This window comes from Phoxinus phoxinus (assembly GCF_949152265.1).
Source record: "Phoxinus phoxinus genome assembly, chromosome: 2".
Classification (NCBI taxonomy): Eukaryota; Metazoa; Chordata; class Actinopteri; order Cypriniformes; family Leuciscidae; genus Phoxinus; species Phoxinus phoxinus.
In genome coordinates this window covers 26,844,990-26,865,633 of record NC_136877.1, presented here as the reverse complement: position 1 = coordinate 26,865,633, position 20,644 = coordinate 26,844,990, and the positions used below count along the sequence as shown (strand labels likewise).

The 20,644-nt window shown below is 37.8% G+C and overlaps 1 protein-coding gene across 1 annotated transcript in view; it reads right to left on the bottom strand.

Annotated features, from left to right (window-relative positions):
• The window catches only part of itfg1 (integrin alpha FG-GAP repeat containing 1), a 135,766-nt gene that overhangs the window by 84,316 nt on the left and 30,806 nt on the right, over positions 1–20,644 (bottom strand). Inside the window, exons 7-8 of the mRNA XM_079594279.1 lie at positions 15,553–15,602; positions 2,358–2,439 (exon numbers count right to left, since the gene is read on the bottom strand). Coding sequence (XP_079450405.1) covers positions 2,358–2,439; positions 15,553–15,602 — 132 coding nt within the window. The remainder of the gene's footprint in view (positions 1–2,357; positions 2,440–15,552; positions 15,603–20,644) is intronic.

Genomic DNA, 20,644 nt, shown 5'->3' with positions numbered 1-20,644 from the left:
AGCCATATTACTGACTCGGGCGCGACACACATCGCGCACATACATGTAGACTAGAGCTCGCCTCACATGCATGTCTCTTTCCATCCCCAACATCATTTATCATCCTAAATCACAGTCTACAGCTCATTCTCTCTCTCTTTATATCCATCCACTCCCCCAACCTCTTGCTTTGCATCCCTTACCGTCACTGTGACATCATTTCTGTGAAGCGGTAAAGGTCACAAGACGATACATCTCAAAGGTTTTAGATGTCATAATCATAGGGCGGCTTACAAAGGCCACGCATGTCCCAAGCTCCTGCTTACCAAGAACACAGTCTAACATAGATTTCACCTACACATGACACCAAACAGATTAGTAAGTGAGGTTATATTTCAGGGTTTCATTTACAATGGGGAGCTTATTAAAAACTGTTGTTCTTCACCCAGTCCTCTGCCAAAACAAAAGCTTGGTGTAACTGGATGCATGGATTGAAAAAATTATGACAAAAACATTTGAATCTTTTAAAGGTAATATTTCATTTAAAATAATTGTATTTTACAATTAAATAAATAAAAATAGATAATAGAACAGAATATAGAAAAATTAATATTAAAAACAAGGAAATGGAATGCAGCATTATTTTGTATTTCAGTGAAACAAAGTGATTTTGAGAAATGTATTGTGTGAGATTCATTTCACCATCTAGGTTATTTGTTAGATGCTTGTCAATGTCATATATTCCTGTTATTCAAAAAGAGTAAGACTTTTAGAGGCTTCTGGTGACTTGTATTTCCTAAATTTAAGAAGGTTGTTTTGATTTCTTCTTGTTATTCTCAGGTAAACTATTCAAAAGGCAGATGGTTCAGTATGTAAATAAATGCAAGACAGAAAGACAGGTTTTCCCACAATTTTTTTTATTTCTTTTTTTACTAAAAACAAAAATGCACAGTAGCCTATACTTAACATGTGAAGCAGTTTGTGTTCAATTGCAGAAAATTGCTATTATTGAGCTCAATAATAAAAAAGATGATGAGATAATAGGAATTGAATAGCTGCTTTGAAAATACTGCACTATTTTTGGGTTAGATTTCCAGCTGAAGTCTAGTATGCTAACCAGTGTCATTGATATAATATTATAGTTTATATTAATATTTTGAAGTATATAAAAATTAATTTAATATCATTCAAACATGTTTTTATATATTTATATTTTCGGTTTTCATTTTGGTTAAAGTTTTAGTCATTTTGTTTTTGTTATTTGTATTAGTTTTTATTTCAAAAACATGTTGAGATATTTCATAAACATATGTCAGAGTCTGTTCTCTCATCTTGTATTATTTGATTTATCTTTCTGTTCTGTTCTAGTGTTTGCTGTTAGTTTGTAAATTGGTTCAGTTCTCCTCCATTCCCTGTCTGTTTGTTTCTATGGTTACAGATTGATTTGAGCTCTCAGTTCAGGTGTCTTGCATTGTTGTTTAACGTCAGTGTGTTTGTGTTCTGTTAGTGTTATTCTCCAGTTTAATGTTTTGATTTTTGGATTAAAGACCCGTTTCAGTAACTCCTCCTTCATTACAGCCACAGACCGTGACAATATAGTTTATAAGTTAGTTATTTTAGTACATCAAATTAAAAAGAAAATGAGATATTTTGTCTTGGAAATTAATTAATTATTTAATTTATTTCAAGTTAACATTTTTTCTCTCCAAGTAATGAACATGTTTTTTTATTACAGTTTTAGTTAACTTTAATAACCCTGATGCCAACAGTCCTCCAAAAAGCATCATAACATGACTGATTGTGAGTTTAATGGGAAAAAAAACCATCCTGCTTAAAACTATCATCCTTTGAAGCTCTTTGCTGTGAACACACCGTGACATTTTCCAAAATGACAAAAGAAAGAGTTCAGAGAAAACAGATTAAAGAGTGCAGAGAAGGGCTCTTGTTTGGTCAGATAAGTTAGCTTTGAATATAAAGGCCAAGCCCCTGAGACGCAGCTCAGTTGAACACATTCAATCTTTTAGGTCATTTCACTTTGCTTATCAATCATTTATGCGATGTGTGATTTCACTGCCGGTGTCATCCCAGCTATCAGTGGGATGCTTTTGGAAAGGGGAAATTTGTATTGTTAATATTTAATAGGATCCCACAGGAGCTTATATTCAATATGGCACCATGTGTGTGCGTTGAATTTATGTGTTGTGCATGTATTGCCGTTAAAGACTCAGGGTTACTTTCAGATTCTGAACTGAATCAGAATTGAACATATTATGCATGAATTATCCCAGAAACCACAGCCAGTTTTTTGGTTGTATCGGAGTGAATGCATGTAATGCCACCTCTAAACACAACACACACAGAGATCTGCTACTACTCACCGAAGTCTACGAATGCAGATTGACCCACTTTCTTTGCATTTTCCGGTGCTTTTCCAAGCAGGCTTTTGATGAAGTTCCCGTCCTAATGAACAGAAAGATGTAACAGGATTAAAACACACACTTACATTTCCTTTAAAAAGTACATTTCCTTTCATGCAGAGCTTACAACTGTAGAAAAAAACCCTTGTCCTTTAGCAGCAGGAACAAAATTCCTCTAATTTCTAAAGTGTCAGCGGAGCTGTCGGAACTGAGCTTATAATTTAGTGCATCTGAAAAGCACAGCCGCTGTGGGCATGGCGGTGAGGAAGCCCAGACTGACACGGGTGGGGGAGGGTTGCTTGGAGTCTGCACTACCTGATGGACATTACGAGACAATGCAGCAAGACAAAACAATGTGTGGTCTGACAATCTGACCAGCAGAATTTAAAGGGAAGGTTTCCATCTGATTGACAGGCCATGAGGCAGTGGGGCAAAGAGAGCAGAAGTAACTGACGGCAGACGTGCAGTGTAGCTGTGGACTGAAGGTGAGTGACTGGTAGGTAGCAGGGGTCACAGAATGATGGCTAATTGGAGTACAGAGAGGTCAGAGGGCAGGGTAAGGCTACTGTGCACATTGATTAGCCCATGCAAGCCAAAGAACAGCATGGCACCGGTGATCAAAGCGAGTCCGGGAAAAACCCGCTAAGACAGGAGCTTCTGAAAAGCCTGAGAGACTACATGCTGAACAGAGGCCTCTACAAAAAAACAAAAAAAATCCAATACAGTGAACTGACTGTCCACCACAATAATGTGAAGCAGACAGCAGAGAGACATATACGTTTCACAAGGACCAGATCAAAGCCACATTACTACTGAGTCATTCATTACATCAGACTACAGGTCTTACAGGGTACGGACAGAGAAGAGAGTTGAAAGAGCACGTCAGAATGAATGAACAAAACAACATCGTTTTTGTGTGCTTTTACAATGCATGTAAATGCAAATCTGAACAATTTATAAAGAGTACATAAATGCTTGTCAGCTCCGGGAGAGAGTGAGACAGATAAACATGTATCATATCATACACGTTTTAAATATTTAAATAGACAAACTACAAAGTAGTAAAAATGTGTATGACGACAACATTTTGCGATTGTGCTGCACTCATTTTATTAGAGTTTACACTCATTTGTGTATCATATCTTACAAGGTTTTAAACATTTAATGAGATATATCAAATAGTAGAAAATGAGCATGATGAAGAATTTTAGTTGATATTACTCCTGGCAGGCTCTGATTAAGAGACGCATAGAGACGGCAACATGGCTATTAGGTTTTCGATCGTGCTGCGCTCATTTCATTAAAGAGTTCACACTCATTGACTTCACACACTCATTATAGCATAACGATTTTAGTGGTTTATGTAAAATATCATGCTATGCTTTTCACTGGCTCACCTTTTATCCATCAAACATGAGTTGTGGTTGTTTCTGCCGAATATTTTTTTCCAATTATTTGGTAGAATTCGTTATTCGTCTTGTTTTCAATCCTGCCCTGCGCATTTGCTACTGAATTACTACCGGTACATAATATTTCTCAGCAACGCAAGAAATGTAACCCACAGTTTTACTGTAGAGTAGTGAGATGCTTCACAGACATGTAATGCACAATCTCTTTATCTCTCTTGATAATTCTTTAAAAAAAAAAGTCAATGTTAATAAATGGGTACACTATGTCTACGTTCACACTGCAAGCCTTTATTTTTATGAAAATTATTTCATTAATTACTCGCCCTCATGCCGTTCCCAACTCGTAAGACTTTCGTTCATCTACTGAAGACACACACACACAAACATTTTTGATGAAATCTGAGAATTAGTCAGTTTAGTCCAAAATTCAATCGCTTTTCTATGATGAACAGATTTGAATTTAGGCTTTTATTCACATATAAACATTCATCAACTCATCAGTTGTGGTAAACAGAAGCTCACACATGCTTGCTTGACTTACAAAAAAAACAAAAACAGAGGAGAGTCTGCTGGCAAAAAAAGAACATGACAGTCAGAGCTAGTAAAAAAAAAAAAACGAGAATCAACACATGGTTTAGCTTTTTGGAGATGGCGAGAGCTGAGGGATTTGAAAGCGATGGAGAGTTGCTGTTGGTGAGCAAGGTATTTGCCCAGGGTAGTAAGGAACTTTATTGAACAGATAAATTGCCATATGTAGCTCTCTAACAAAGTTCATAGTAGTAAGGCAGTATCTAAGGGTCATTTCATTATGGTTGTTGTAGCGCTGCGCTGGAATCTTATTTTCAAGAAATGGGTAAAGCTACAGTACCATTTTGAGCTGTCAGCTTGAGATCCTTTCCATCAAAACGGGTTATCTCTGAAGCAGTGAATGTTTTATGAGCAGAGGCATAATCTTCATCCACACTGTCACGCAGAGCCGAAGTACAAAACAAAACAATGGGTGCATCTGATTCTGAATCAACACTGAAGCTTCCTAGGTCGTGAATCAGTATATCGTGTACACAAATTCAGGCACTGGTAAGGACAGGCTCACTACACATTGACGGCTTATTTCCGACGACGTATTTTCATTACAACATCACTACTGGCATTCATGAATAACAGCAGGAATTATATCTTCATATAATTTTTTTATGCTATTTAAAGTACATTATGATAAATACGTTGCTTGTTACAAATAAAGTATGTGCAACATTTCAGCTATAAATAAATTATAAATGTAAAATAGATTATGTTTATTAGTGATTTATGTTTATGCTGACATATAATTAAATAATGGTTTGTATTAAAAAAAAAACATCTATCGTGTGTCATTATGTGTAGTAAGTTGTCTCACATGATTTAAGTTTCAGTTTAAACTTCCGTTAAGGGAAAACAAGTAATCATCGATGCTCACTGGTTTCACAGTGAATTGTATGACTTTTTTGTAATTTAAATTTTTTTTGTAATTTCAACTCAGTTTGCAATTAAGACAGCCCTTAAAATCAAATCTGATCAGTGCCCTGATTACTGAATTAGGGAGCTGATTGAGACAATCCCAATGTTCTTCCGCAAAATGCATGCCATTTTGTTTTTAACCGCTAGAGGGCCAAAAGTTACATAGTGTATCTTTAAAGCTGCAGTCCGGCACTTTTTTGGGTTTAAAAATATAAAAAAATACATTTTTGAAAAAAAACTTAACCAGCCAGTGTTCAAAACGATCTGCTTGCCTTACCTCGATTCAAAACGGTAAGCTTGTAATAATGATTTTAATTCCAGTGGTACTGGTGGATTTCCGCGGGAATTTCGAGCATGTCTTTGCGTCATTACGTCACTTCTGTAGGCTACACATAGAGAAGGAGTCCCCGGCTAGCGTGTGTGGATGATGGAGGAGATTTAGCTTAGCACTTGGTATGGTGGATCCCGAAAGTTTAAAGCGACAATCACCAGTGACAACTGGAGATTCACCAGTTGTAAAACCCAAAGACTTCGGACTTCAGAGTGGCTACAGAAAATATATATTTTTCACGTTTTGACGTGATATAAGCAATCGTTAGATTTAATCAGCATGATATAGCTACTGCAATGCTTCCCCCCACCCCCCGAATTTGGTCAGAACAAAAGTGAATGTTACTTACTTGTTCAGATGACATTTTCCGATGAAAATTCTAATGTTGACACTTTCAAAAAGTATACTCTGAGATTGCTGATGACAGTACAGTATCCACAGCGACGCGGCAGCCTCAATGCATTGTGTTCATCCGCGCTGTTTCATGCCGATTTACTACCCACGCACAGTTAATAATTCCGCGAATAACTGCAATTGCAGATTTCGAACAGAGATGGCGACAAAGAGGAAAAACGACGGACTGCAGCTTTAAAATAAATGCAATCTTACTTCACTATATCTTTGTGTTCGATTTAAAGTGGATGTATAAATGCCAAGCTTTTTATATATATATATATATATAAAAAAAAGCTTTTGAAATGTCCTCTGAAATGATGTGCACTGGTTATCTGTGCACATTAAGATATTCAATGTGTATAAAATAAAGCGTTTCAAGAGCTAGCTGGCCCAGCGTGTGTTCACTCTCCAGTGTTTTTTCCAACACTACACGAGAACACTCCCCCTTCCACCACATCAACCTGTAACTGACCATAAATCGCTTCATTACCTCCAGTACCATCTGAGGCTCAGTCAGCACAAAACACCTCGGTCTAATCACTTCAGCTCGACCAGATGCAGTTTCTGTCAGCTTTCAAAGTCTTTCAAAACCAAGATGGCAGAGTGGTAACTGGTCTCATTATATGTGGTGACACATACTGCTTTAGAACACAATTTAAGAGGGGAATAATATAAAAACACACTAAATGAGGAGTTTCTGTGAATCTTGTTTCTGATATTGTTTTTAAATAATGAAACTCTTGGTTTTAAAGTCACCACGAAATCAAAATGGACAATATTGCAGTATTTATTATAAATGACTTCTCTGTGCACATACATTTTTTTTTAATTCATGTGCCCTCATAATCTTAAATCAAAATAACTTGTGATGACGTGTTTACAGGCTTGAGATCACAGTAATAGCAAACCACAACCATCCAACAATCCATTTCTATTTTTTTTTTCTTGTTTGAGAAGCTGTTTCACTCAGATATACATAACAATAGGGAAGAAAAGACTATTCCAACTTTCATTTAATGCAGACTAAAAAATGTGGACAAGAGTCGCATGACTTGGACATCCCAAATTTGAGGACTTAAGACTTGACAGACTTTAACACCAATGACTCGAGAATTGACTCAGACTTGAGCCCTGTGACTTGGCCTACCTTCTTAAATACATAAGTAGAAAACCATTTATAATTTAAAACAAACACACACTGGTGTCTATGGAGGCAGTAATAAACCTTAAGAGGCAGGATTAACCTTTCAAACTAAATTTGATGTACATTGTATACCGGTAACTATAAAGTTTCTTCTTCTCCCTGTCTCTCATGTCTTTCAGAAGAAATGGATAAATTCACGTGTTTTAGCCTACACCCAGCATGGCAAATATAGCCCCTAAATTTAGCTATCAACTGTGATCATATAAACTTCTTTAAAACACAAAAAAACATTTGACGTTTTGAGAATCTGAATATCAAAGCAATAAGCCCTGCGAAGCCCCTTAGCTGTTCTAAATCCACTGTAAAACACGGCTTCAAGGGGCTTATTGCTTTTATAAAACGGTTACTTCTTAAAAATATTCCTTTTAATATTTATTTTATTCATAAAATAAACACCAGCAACAAAAAATATAACGTTATTAACACATGTATTCCTCCACCAAGCAATGTAGTTCCAAAGAGGTTGCTAAGCAACACATGCAGCAACAAAGAATCACAAACGGCAGTTGCGCAGTAATACTAATGTAATGCGGTCACAGGTGTGTGTTTGTTGAGCAATTTACAACGGCTTTGAACGCGGCTCAACCAATCAGAATCAAGGACTGGAACTATCCGTTTTATAACAGATATTTTACAATCTAGTTAACAAGTTTATGAATATTTAGAGTGAGTAACATTTATCAACAATGTCCAATTTTGTGAGGCAACTAAAAACTCACACACAGAGGTATGTTGAAATTGATATGGATCAGTATTTAACTTGGACATCAACTACAGTTCTGGCGTGAATTATTTTGCATGCATTATTGCCTAAACCAGCTAAATATAGTGTGACCGGTGTGATGCCGGGCATGTTCGGTTTACTTAGTTTTGTTGTGACCACACGCCATATTAACTCAACCCCTGGGATTAGTAAAATATTAACATTTTATTATGAAAGTGAATGTGACACTTGAAGGCCAAGTATGGAAATCCATACTCAGAATTTGTGCTTTAACCCATCCAAGTTAGTGCACACATATTAGGAGTAGGGAGTAGTGAACACACACACACCCCGAGCAGTGGGCAGCCATTTTGTTGTAGCGCCCGGGGATCAATTGGGGGTTAGGTACCTTGCTCAAGGGCACCTCCGTCATTTGCTGCCGGAATTGAGAATCGAACCCGAAACATTCGGTCTGACTCAGTCTGACTCTCTAATAGCAGGTATGATCTGCAGGCTGCAGCCAGCTGTTCTCACTCTGATTTGAACGCTATGTTTGAAGGGGCGTGTCTGCTGTGAGACTTCAGTGTAATCGCCCACTGCTGTGATTGGCTGACATCTTTGCATATGAAACGGACAGTGTTACATGTGGAACTCTCTCAAAAACTTTTAGCATGTTTTTACTACAGCCCTCAAGATGAACTAATCGTAACAAGTGTTGATTATAGCATTATATTTAGATGTATGGCATTATATTTAGATTGTGGCATGAAAGGTTGCGGTGAAGAGCATTGTAGCCGAATTTCATTATAATTAACATGGTTACTTGCATGTTGTCGCATTACTGTTGAGACTGTTTCATATAATAAAAGTCTGTTTGCAAAGCCTGTGCCGAAATTGCAAATATTCACAGTGAAATGTACTGGATACAAATGAATAATGCTCAACTGAGACATTTACACAGTAGAAAATAAATAACCACATTCCTAGCAATAGAATCCTTTGGAAGGTAATGTTGTTTTTAGTCGAGTGATCCTGTATCTCTCTTCTCTCCACATCATCTCACAAACATTAAAAACAGCTTTTATTGTAACCAAGCTCAGCGAATGACTCAGCGAATGGCTGTGGAATGTATCAAACTTGCGATGATAAAGAAGGTGTCGATTTTCTTCTGCAGATCTGCAGACTTTAGCTGCACAATTACACCTTACCTCTTATATATCAAAAGCTCAGAGAAAATCTGATTTTAAATGTGCCACAGCTGTCCGTATTTGATTTGTCCGTATTGACTCGGAACTTGACTCGACAAACAATGACTTGATCCCACCTCTGCCAGCTATAAAGAAACTGGGCCACGTCAAACATTGAGGTCAGCTGTGGCACATTTATTTAATCCTATAATATATAAAATATTCAATTGTGCTCATAAAATATTTTAAAATGTACGTTCATAGAAATAGATATATTTTGCACCACTGTGTACGGTGTGTTATTTTTTTGTAGTGGTTGTCCCACTTGATAAACGGAGCTGGTTTATGTGGCAGCTCTTCGCCTGAGGGCTTTGTTCATAATTCTTGTAAAGAGCAAAACTCAAGTGCCTCCTTCCTTCTGTGTGGACAGTGTTTATCCATCTCCATTGAAAACTCCCTTGAGCCTTTGCTCTGAAACTGCAGGCATGCATCTGGCGGTATAATATCGATTGGTGTATGATTGCGGGAGGCGGTAATGTGATTGTGGCTTATGTAAAGATAATGGTGACTTGACTTGCTCACCCTAATCTTCTCCGAGTAGAATGAGGCCGTGTTGAGTCACAGGGTCTGTCTCATTGGATTGATTGAACACTGATGTTAATAGGAAGGGGCTGTAACACTGGCATGTTGGCCTCAGGGGGTTGTGAGTAAATGTGTGTGCATTGCTGGAAAATGACTAGATAGAATCATCATTTCGGGGGGAGGGGGGGGGGGGGGGTCATTAGAGACATTAAATGTATTGATGTTTCACAATCAAAAGATTTAGAAGAAATCAATATCAGAATGAAATGAAATTTCCATTTCTAAGAACTTACTGAACTGTTGGAGATAGTTTTGCTCTGGCTTATTAAATATACAGCAGGTCTCCTTAAAGGGACAATACACAAAACTTTAAGAACACAATTCGCCTTTTTCACACGCAACCGGAAACTACGTCACGCCGGGTAAACGGATTTCCGCCAGAGCTGAATGTTTATATGAATGTGTATCTTTCAGTGTTATGAACAGGACAGTTTCTGTTCATTTTCTGACCTTTGGATTTATTCTTATAATTGTATATATACCCACATTTATGTACATAATGGTGAATACATGCTTATCTTTTTAATTTGATCTTGTCTAATATATGTGATTATATGCATACACATTTACTAATTCTATATGTATTTATATTGTGTGAATAAAAATGAACAACAGAACTGAGTTGACATTTGTTTTTAATGAATTATTATTAAAACAAGCATTTTGTTGTCAACTATTTCATTGTGTCTGTCAAATTATTTTCAGGAAACTTAGTATAAACAATGACAATATACATTTGATCAAATGTTACAGTACAAAGTAAAAAAATAAAAACAATTTATTTAATTATGTTACCATTAAATATTTAAAGTATCACTACTATTGTAAAAATTAATCTAAGTGTAAATATCTCATATTTATTATATTATCCTTTATTATATTTATACATATATTGTATACATTTACTCCTCAAGAAACATTGGTCCCTGGTAATTAATCATAAAACAGCAATTATGCCAGATTTGATGCTTCCTGACAAGATGAGTGGCACAACAGAATCCCAAATGTGGTTTTCCTTGACGCTACAGCAACACTTATTCTTGGTCTCGGTCATTGTTGTTGTCACCGGAAGTAAGTTTACCCGGCGTTGGAACAACGTGAGATTAAATAAATGATGAGACCTATTGGAAGAAGTAGGTCCTACTGTACTCGTTTTTTTGGCATGTTCGCACCGCAGGAACTAGGGACGATTTTAGTTATAGTAACTCCTTTTGGGGGAACAAAATATGCTCCTACTTCAGAGTAGGGACAAAACCAGCACTATAGGAACTACCAGTGGCGCAAGAGTACTCTGATTGGCCGAAAGCACACTAAACACCAGTACCCGCCATTTAAAAAAAAAAAGGCATGTGTACACACAGATTATAGCATGTATATACTTACTGCAGAAACTAACTCCACGAACATGGAAAACGGTGACAGATGAACACTCAACCTTTGCGCAAAGGAGAAAATCCAACACAACTTTAAACCAAGCGAAACATGATTATGAATTTCTGCTCAGTTAACGACATTGAACATCAACCAAACAGCAAAAGCTAATACTTTTTCATAGAACTGTTATGCAAAGAAAGTAGACAGTATATCTAATAAAGTATTAGACGGGACTGTTAAACAGATCATAAACTAGGCTCTGGCGTTCTCAGCACTGTCAAAATAAAAGTCAGCCCTGGCATCTAAATAAAAGTCACAACAACAAGCGTGGCTTACGTCACTTCTGAGTTCCTATTGACGGTGTGAATGCAACCAGGAAAATAGTGAAACCTTAGTGAAAACAGTAAATCTCGGGGAACCACCCTGGTGGCTAGAACTACCCTGTGCAAAAGCCCCTTTAGATCAGCTCCATCCCATCATCCACATGCCAATTTCTAAAAAAGCTCACCCTCCAAAGATACGTCCACTAAACACCATATCAGCAATGCTAGAACATGGACAAATATTTTAATATTTTAATTCATGTTTCAGCTGGCCTGGGCCTGAACTTAGATTATCTTCTAGACAGGAAATGCTTTACAATCATTCTGATCCTCCCGGCTACAGGCAGTTAAAAAACGTCCAGGCAGCACTATTGAAATTGTAAAAGCTATAAAGAATGATGTGCCATAACGTTCTCTGAGGGCTGTTGGACTGGGGCGTTTTGCTAACGCTTACTAAATGCTGAACCTCGCAGTTTGACGATCATTAACAAACAGAATGCATTCTGATATAATAGCCGCTATGCATTTTAAGTGATTTATGCAGTGAATATCGTTAATTAATTGTTTTTCAACAAAAAAGCTTTTGCTGCTGTACCATAACCATGTTAAATCCCAGGCTGTTTAACAAGTAGAGCAGAGAGAGGAAACTTTAGAGTAAATAAATAAATAAATAGAGAAGGACAGAATAAATGAGCCTCCCTCTGGTCTCACAACATGTGTGTATTTTAAATATATTATATGCAAAACACACAGGGATATAGCAGGGCTACAAGACAATGGTTAAACTGACACGTTAAACTGATTTTTTTTTTGCTCAAAAATAGTTTGAGAAGTTTTCCTCAAATGCTAAAACAGTGAAGTTCCTAATATTAATTCCAAATTATGTTAAAGTTTTTGTATTAAAACAACAAAAAACTATGTATTGTTGCAGAGAGGATGCATAGGTGAATTTAATCAGTAAAGCCAAGATTCAAGTTTAGATTTATTAGAGTTTGTCACTGAGAAAGTTTTTTAATGAAGAGTTTGTCACCGAGAATATTCTGTATCTGAATATCCCAGCAAATAGCACAAGCAGCCTCTTGAAGGAACACAGACTGGCTGTATTCTTGGATCACTAAACTAATATGTTTGTTTGTGTTTTCAGATCACCAGTTTTTGTTTTTGTTTGTTTGCGTGCAAGGTTGGAAAGATTAAGCAAAACTGGGTGAAAATCGTGGATCGTCCTGTGATCGTTTTGAGAAATCTCTTTCATTTTTTTAATATGTATTTCTGTATGACATCAGGTTCCTCTATCATTAACAGATATCTCATAAAAGAGGAGCTAAATCTATCCTGTGCCTTGACAGGAGAACAATATTACTATCTACACCCTATACATCCAGAGGTCTGAAGCCCTGTATTGCCCCTGACATTATAAACATTATGTAGAGTAAGCGCATAAAGATGTCCTGATTGAGGCTCTGGATTGTAAACACAGGCTGCTGGTGGGTTGTGTGGCTCTTGTGCGACTGACACAACACGTGTTTGGTGTGGCGGCCATGATTGGGATCATGAGGTGAGCACATGTGAATGCATTAATGTTCCAAGGGCGGTCATAATTACACAACCATAATGTTTTCACCAAATGGCAGGTTAACTCTATAACTTAAACCGAGGAAAAAACAAATAATTGACTAAGCTAAAGAATCAGAGGGCTAATATTTTCTGGCTTGTTTGTTTGGTCGGGCGGCTCCGTCAAGCTGCTGAAATGACTGATGGCGTCTTGTATTACAGTAATGACTTTGCATGCAGTCTACAGCTGAAGCTTTTCAATTTAAGCAAACACTGGAGCTGCTGTGTGCGCGTGTGTATAATCAGGGTTGGGAATAAGTGTTTAAAGAGAGCGAGAGGAAAGTAATTAAAACGGAGTGTGCTACAGGAAGCAGAGGGTACTGGCCTGTGACCAAAGACTGTTAACTCAAAAACCTCACAGTAAATAGTGGCAGGATTACTGCGGTTTTACTGGGAGACATTTCCCTGTAACGTGTGTGTATGTGTGCAGGCAAGTACAATTGTGAGAGGCGGTGTGCATTTGTTTATGTGTGTGAGAGTCAGTAATCAAAGACTAGACACCAATCAGCTGTGTTTTTCATTCGGATCCGTTAAGCGTCTTTCAAGGAATATGAACTAAGCAGAGTCTAAAATGGCTGCTGCCTCAGATGTGATTAGCAATCGCCCATCGCTCCCCCTCTTTAATCATCCACCCACTTATCTCCTCCTTTTCTTTATTTCCACCCTGCCTGTCTGTCTTCACAGCATGTCATTTTATCTATCCCTGCACTTGTCACCAGCCCCTCGCTCTCAGAATGAAATGATGAGGAGCCCCGCGGGAGGAGGAGAGGCGATCTAACCTGACTCCCTCCCTCTGTATCTCTGAAGCACCATCAGCAGCGGAGCGCCATGGACTCATGCGACGCAGGGAGAGAATAGAGGGCACGGGGAAACGCTTCCGGAAAAGCTGCAGTGCTTCAAGAAGACGCATGCTGACCTTTTACAGTTGGCTTGGGTCACTGCGGCACATTGCAATTCTCTCTCTCGCTCACAGTGTTCAACTATTTATCATCTGCTATTTCTGTAGTTTCCCACCTGCTCAGAGATGCTCCTTTATGAATTTCGGTGTCTACCTCTTTCACCTTTGATTTTCTAGTTTTTTCCATTTTAAGTCTTTCCATCCATTTTGCTGCCTGTCATAACACTTTCTTTTTCTGACCTCTGACTCTGTGTTATTCAGGCTCTCACACATTAAAACCAACTCTGACTAATATCGAAGCTGTGACCTAGAATTTAGCGCATGTGGAAGACCACACATACGTTCCTGATCCTGTTACATTCCCTTCTCTTCCTTTCTCTACCTTTATATACACTACCGTTCAAAAGTTTGGGGTAAGATTCTTGTTTTAAAGAAATGAATACGTTGTTCAGAAAGGACACATTAAATTAATCAAAAGTGACCGTAATGCCATTTATAATGATACTAAATATTTCTATTTTAAATAAATGCTCTTCTTTTGAACTTTCAATTAATCAAAAAAGTAGCCTATCAGTTTCCACAAAAGTATCAGTTTCCACAAAAATATTAAGCAGCACAACTGATTTGAACTGATAATAATGAGAAATGTTTATTGAGCAGCAAATCAGCATATTAGAATGATTTCTGAAGGATCACGTGATGCTGAAGAGTGGAGTAATGATGCTGGAAATTCAGCTTTGACATCACAGGAATAAATTACATTTTAAAATATATTAATATAGACAAAAGTTATTTTTAATTGTAATAATATTTTACAATAAGTAAAAATAAGTAAATTAAGTTTAAGTGGCAAAAAAAAAAACTTTTCACTTTTAATTACCATATAACAAGTAGCATTCTAAAACATGTGTTAAATAGTGTCCACATGACTAAGATTAACAGCTATTTTTGCACACATTCCACTGCAAAACCTAGAATATAAACTACCACCCGCAATCCAGTTTAACATCAAATCTATTCACAGCAAATACTGCTGTGAATATTTAAATTTGGTTATTGTTATTCTTTTCAATGCAAACATGCCTTATTCACAAGAGCGCTTTTATTAAATGTCACAGACGTAGAAAGAATTTAATTAAAAAAAGAGGTACTTGTGTTCATTTTCTATTGATCATGGGAGCTATTTGTCAAATGATGGAAAGGAGCGCATATGCAGACATGCGGTGTAGTAGAATGCATTAAAGAGCCGTTTTAAAGAGGGAGTGTTTTAAAGAGCCGATTCGGGTGTATAGATCATCGCTGTGATGGGAGTAATGTTGTACAGTTTCAGTAAAGTAAGCCAGATTGAGGTGGCACTTAGGAAGGAGCACTTAGAACCAAGCAGCAAGATTGGTAATCGCCATGCAAACTGCTAATTTCTTTGTGGCCGATACCTGACATGCATAACTCTTTAGTGAATCTTTGCGAAGACAACACTGAGAGCCCATGCAAATAAATGACTGCATGCAGTGGGAATTCCCTCCTCAATGTTAATACACTAGTGTTAAAGATTAAAGGAAAGGAAGTAATGCTCTATTCTACCTTATTGATCCAGGTCTCAAATTCATTTGATCCGGTGGTGAGGAACAAATCTGTAAGAAAAGAGAGACAAAGAGAGAGAGATCATTAGTTAGTTCACAAAATGACCAGACTTCCTTGCTTTGCGAGTATGATTCTGATTTAAGCAAGTTAGTAATGCATTGAGTGTGAGAGCCATCACCAACAGGTGGAAGTAAAGATTCCTGTGACAGAAAGAAAATCGGACCAGTGCCATCTTGCTGGCAGCAGCGCACTGTATTGCACAGTCAGAGACTTCATCAAACAAATGGGGAAGTGAAAATGGAAGGAATCAGCAAGCAGATTAACACAACAGACAATGCATGGAAGGATGCTGACAAAAGCACAGTTGAACCAAGGAGATCGAATACACACGTGAAACCGTAACCCGTGAGCTCAGTGTATTGACATATTAAACACAAGCCCAGCTGTGAAACTGAACCTGAGCTCAATATAAACCGGGTGCCACCTCCAGTTTGTGTCTTCAGAATTCAGACAATTTCAGATGTTCAATACATCGACGTTGTTCCCTACATCACCATTATGACTTGTGTGATTTCATCTGTTGTGTGTCCTTCTCTGAATAACCAGAACACACCACATGTATTATCAAGCATGATTCTCCTGACAGAGTCCGACATGGAGTTATTACACTGATTGGCGTAGACGAATGCTGTAATTTTCTCTTGCTGTCGATGTTCTTCTTTCCTTTTGTTTGATGATGGCTTCATTTTAGAGGCCTGGGTGTTGTTGGAGATGGAGCAAGAAGCATGTAACAGCCTCATGTTATTTTTGTGAAACTTACACTGCTTTCAAACACAGCAGTCAACGCTTCAGGTGTGTGAAGGGTGAGAAAAAGTGCACGAAGAAAAGAAACGGAAAGAGACTGTTATAGCATGGATTTTCTTTACTCTTTTGAACAAACAAGTTCAATGTTTTAAAACATGATGTGTCTGTCCACACAGAGTAAAACAAAAGAGTTAAGAAGTGCAACACTATCACAGCCAATAAAAACACATTTGATGTTTAATGGATTTGTGAATATATTTCAGCGTGGACAGAGATACATGGCTATCTTTCTAATCCATGAACAAAGACGCATAACATAATTATACTAATGTTCGATTTGAAGCAACAAATTTTTTTTCTGCAGCACCCTAATGAAAAGACTGTATATTCATGGAAACAGGAATGAAACATTTTTGTATATAAGACAAATTGCGAACGGTCAATTGGTTAAGCTTTGGTGTCCTAGATGTGTGCTTGGGGCTGCACATGTGCATTGGCTTTTACCAAACTTAAATACACATTTTAAGGCAAATTGAGCATAACAAACATTTATTGGACAGTTCATATCCGATTTTATTGCTAATTTGAAATATGTTATTTAACCTGATTAATATTAACCGTTGACCACAGAGAGAGAGAGAAAAATGCTACCAAGGAGCATAAAATGGCCCTTTAAGAGGGATTGTTCCCTCCCAACATTAAAAATTTGGCATTATTTACTCATTCTCATGTCATTCAAAACCTGCATGTCCATCATTCTTTTGCAGAACAAAACATTTGTTTCAATGTGTTTTATTTGTTAATACAAATGGAAGTCAATGATCACCAAAACTGTTTAGTTGGCATCATTCTTCAAAAAATCTTGTGTGTTCTGCAGAAGAAAGTCAGGTTTGGAATGATGTGAGGGTGAGCAAATTATGACAGTATTTTATTTTTGGGGTGAATAATTCCTGGGTGAGGCTGTGTAAGTTTTAAAACCAGCGTCATGAGGTGGGCCGGTACAGATGTTAGAAGCGATTAGAGCATCTGTGCTAGTGCTGACCTTGAGGAGAAATAAAGAGCAGATACTGAACTCAAGGGCTTGTGCTCTGGCTGTAAACCTTTGTCCTCTGCATCTCATTTAGTCCTTTTCCTTGTCCTCTCTCTCTCGAAAAAAAAAACTTTTCCCTCTGCCTATCTCACTTCTCCAGGTCTCACACATTCCATCTCTTATCCCTCCAGTCCACTCCTCTCTCTCTCTCTCTCTCTCTCTTTCTTGGTAAAGTGTTCCCTGTGGGAGTGGAGTGCTCGCTGGCAGTGGCTGATGAGGTGCGGAATAAACAGCTTCATTAATCAGACTTAGAGTAGTGCCACTAGTACAGTCAGCTGATTACACTCAGGTCTGGGGCCTTGCAGGCACACCCACCCACCCACACACTCTTTCACACACACACACACACACACACACACACTCTCACAATTACACACATCTTTGCATACATTATCATACACCAACACCTTTAGACAGACGGTGAGGTTACTTTAAAGATTTTATGCTGATGTGTAAAAATAGTACAGTCAGCTGATTACACTCAGGTCTGGGGCCTCACAGACACACACGCACACTCTCACACGCACACACACACACACACACACACACACACGCACACACACGCACACACACACACACACACTTCCCTGCGTACATTATCATACACCAACACAGACTACAAAGATTTTATGCTGATGTGTAAAAATAGCGACTTTTATTACAAGTGTCAACTACAAAAGTTTAAGCTTCTAACACATTCTGCAGTTTGACAAGTGAAATGCTAACATGACCCTGAAATTTTTTTCCTCTTCCAGACTGCCGTTTTTAAAATCACAATTTTATAATCTGGTGTACAAACAAGCAGCAAATCTGGCATTGGATTTTTGCTTAATTTAGAATGTGTTATTATTATTATCAGTTATTTTAACATTTCTCTCACAATTGATTTGTGTTAATGCCATCAGCGTGTAATCAATCATTTTAGAAAGAATAAATTGTATCTAAGGGTGTATTCACACCAGGAAAGTCCGATAGTTTTTTTTTGTTTGGTACGGTTCGCTTTCACACTGCTCTTTTTGCAAGTGAACCAACATTTGTAAACAAAACCACACGTGTGCTAAGGTCGTCCATTCATTGGACAAGGATTCTCAAGTAGGGAAATCAGGAAGTGCAAAAAAAAAAAAAAAGATAGAATATTAAGAATATGAAGAAACTAATGAGTATCATATGACACAATGTCATCTATGCGATGTTATAATTCGGATTTTGAGAAGACGACGATGTGCTGCAAGACGGTTCCGGCGGAGAGAACATGCTCTCATGTGCGCCTACCATGGGATGCTGACAGTGGCACTGCGCAGAAGACGGATAAGGTATAAAGTTTTCATTCATAGAGAGGGGGTATGTTCACACATTCAAATAATGAGATTCTTATTGTATATACTGCTAACAAGTGCGGTCAACGCTAACGCTTGCTATTAAGTTTGACCAGTTTAACGTAAATTAACGCAGCACCCCCCTCACACCCACCATCCTTGTATTGTAACTATCGTTACATTATATGAACTCGCTCGTATTCATGCAAATGCTTTTAAAGCATTTATGCGCGATTAGACTAAAGAGAACGCTCTGTATGTGAATGTCCTGATGCGCACACACTCATTCATTCATTCCATTCCAATGATGCACACACGACGCGCAGAAAGACGCGCAACAGTATCGTGTGGCCAGACAGCGCGCCGGAATGAAATTCTCTTTCGCACTTGAACGAACAATAACACAAACCATTATGCCAAAATGTCTGTTGTGTTAAGTATCCTCATAAGAGCATAAGAGCAGTCAAATAATTAAAATGTTTAATTTTACTCCAGGTCAAACCAAGACTCATTTTATCAAATGTAGTAAATCAACAACAGATCAGTTTCCCATAACGCAACTCAGTTAACTCAAGCCTGTTAACTCAAAGGCGCAGTGCTTTCTTGCAATTGGGTCGGTTCGTGTTCACATCGTAAACGAACCGTACCAGAGTTCGTTTGGAACCGTACTGAGACCACCTCTTCAGCTGGGTCTCGGTTCGGTTGTTTGGTCCGCACCCGAGTTCGATTGCTGTATTCACACCTGCCCAAAAGGTCCGCACCAAGGGGGGAAACGAACTAGAGTTCGATTGAATCGAACCAAACAAGGCAGGTGTGAATACACCATAACTAATTAAACAGTCTGCAGTGGATGAACTTAAAAGATGTGTCAGCTAAAAAGTAAAGAAAAAAAATATTGTTTAAAAGCAACTTATTCAACAATTTACAACAACAAAACATTACAATCAAAACAAATTATATTACTTCTACAAACTTAAAAAGCATATTATATTCGAATAATGACAGTGCTAGACATATTGTATCTGTGCATTGCAAAGGCTGAGGCAGACACTCTCAAAAAAACTTTCAGAAACGACTTCATTTTCACTGAAGCCTTAAAAAAAAAAAAATCAAACACGTTTGTTTCTCAAGGCCAATTTCAACCAATTTAAATTGGTTTCTTGTAAAAAAGTTAACAAGAAAGATGGCCTCATGTGGTAAGGCCATGGACCCCCACTCAGTGTTCACCGTCTGATATGTTTTTCAAGAATGGCAAGAACTGTCTAAAACGGACATCTCCAATCTGATCCAATCTGGCTGCTATGCTGGTTCACCTGAAAACAAAGTTCTGTTTACAAGGCAGCAAGCTACTACAATGGACACTTCAAAGGAGCAACTAGTTGCAGTATTTTTTGGAGTTTGGAGGGTTTATAGCATCAAATCTATGAAATATCCAAGAGTTTAGCTTCAGGCAGTCTGAGTAACACTAACAAGTAAACAAGATATTCTCAAGTCCAAAATCTAGCTTACTTTTCAGAGGTATGACCGTGGAATAATTGTTACTAATTATTTGTGGACTAATTTGTTTAGATTGAACAAAATAAAATAAAAGTTCAATTAAACATCCATTGCCAGTTTTCAGGAATTAATTTTGCTTAGCAATGATGCTGCAGTCACGGGTGAGTAGGAAAGCTCTGGAAACCACAGGGAGCACTCTGGTCATTTGAAAGAAACGCTCGATTAGTTGCTGAACATGTGTGTTGTGTTTACATGCCTCCATCGTTGAAACCAATCTGCACAGAATCAGCAGAATCAACCACCCTTTCAGACACAAATGTCCGGTTTAATTGTTTAATCAGAAGCGCTGGAGAACATAACAGGGAGTGACAGAGAGTAATGTGAA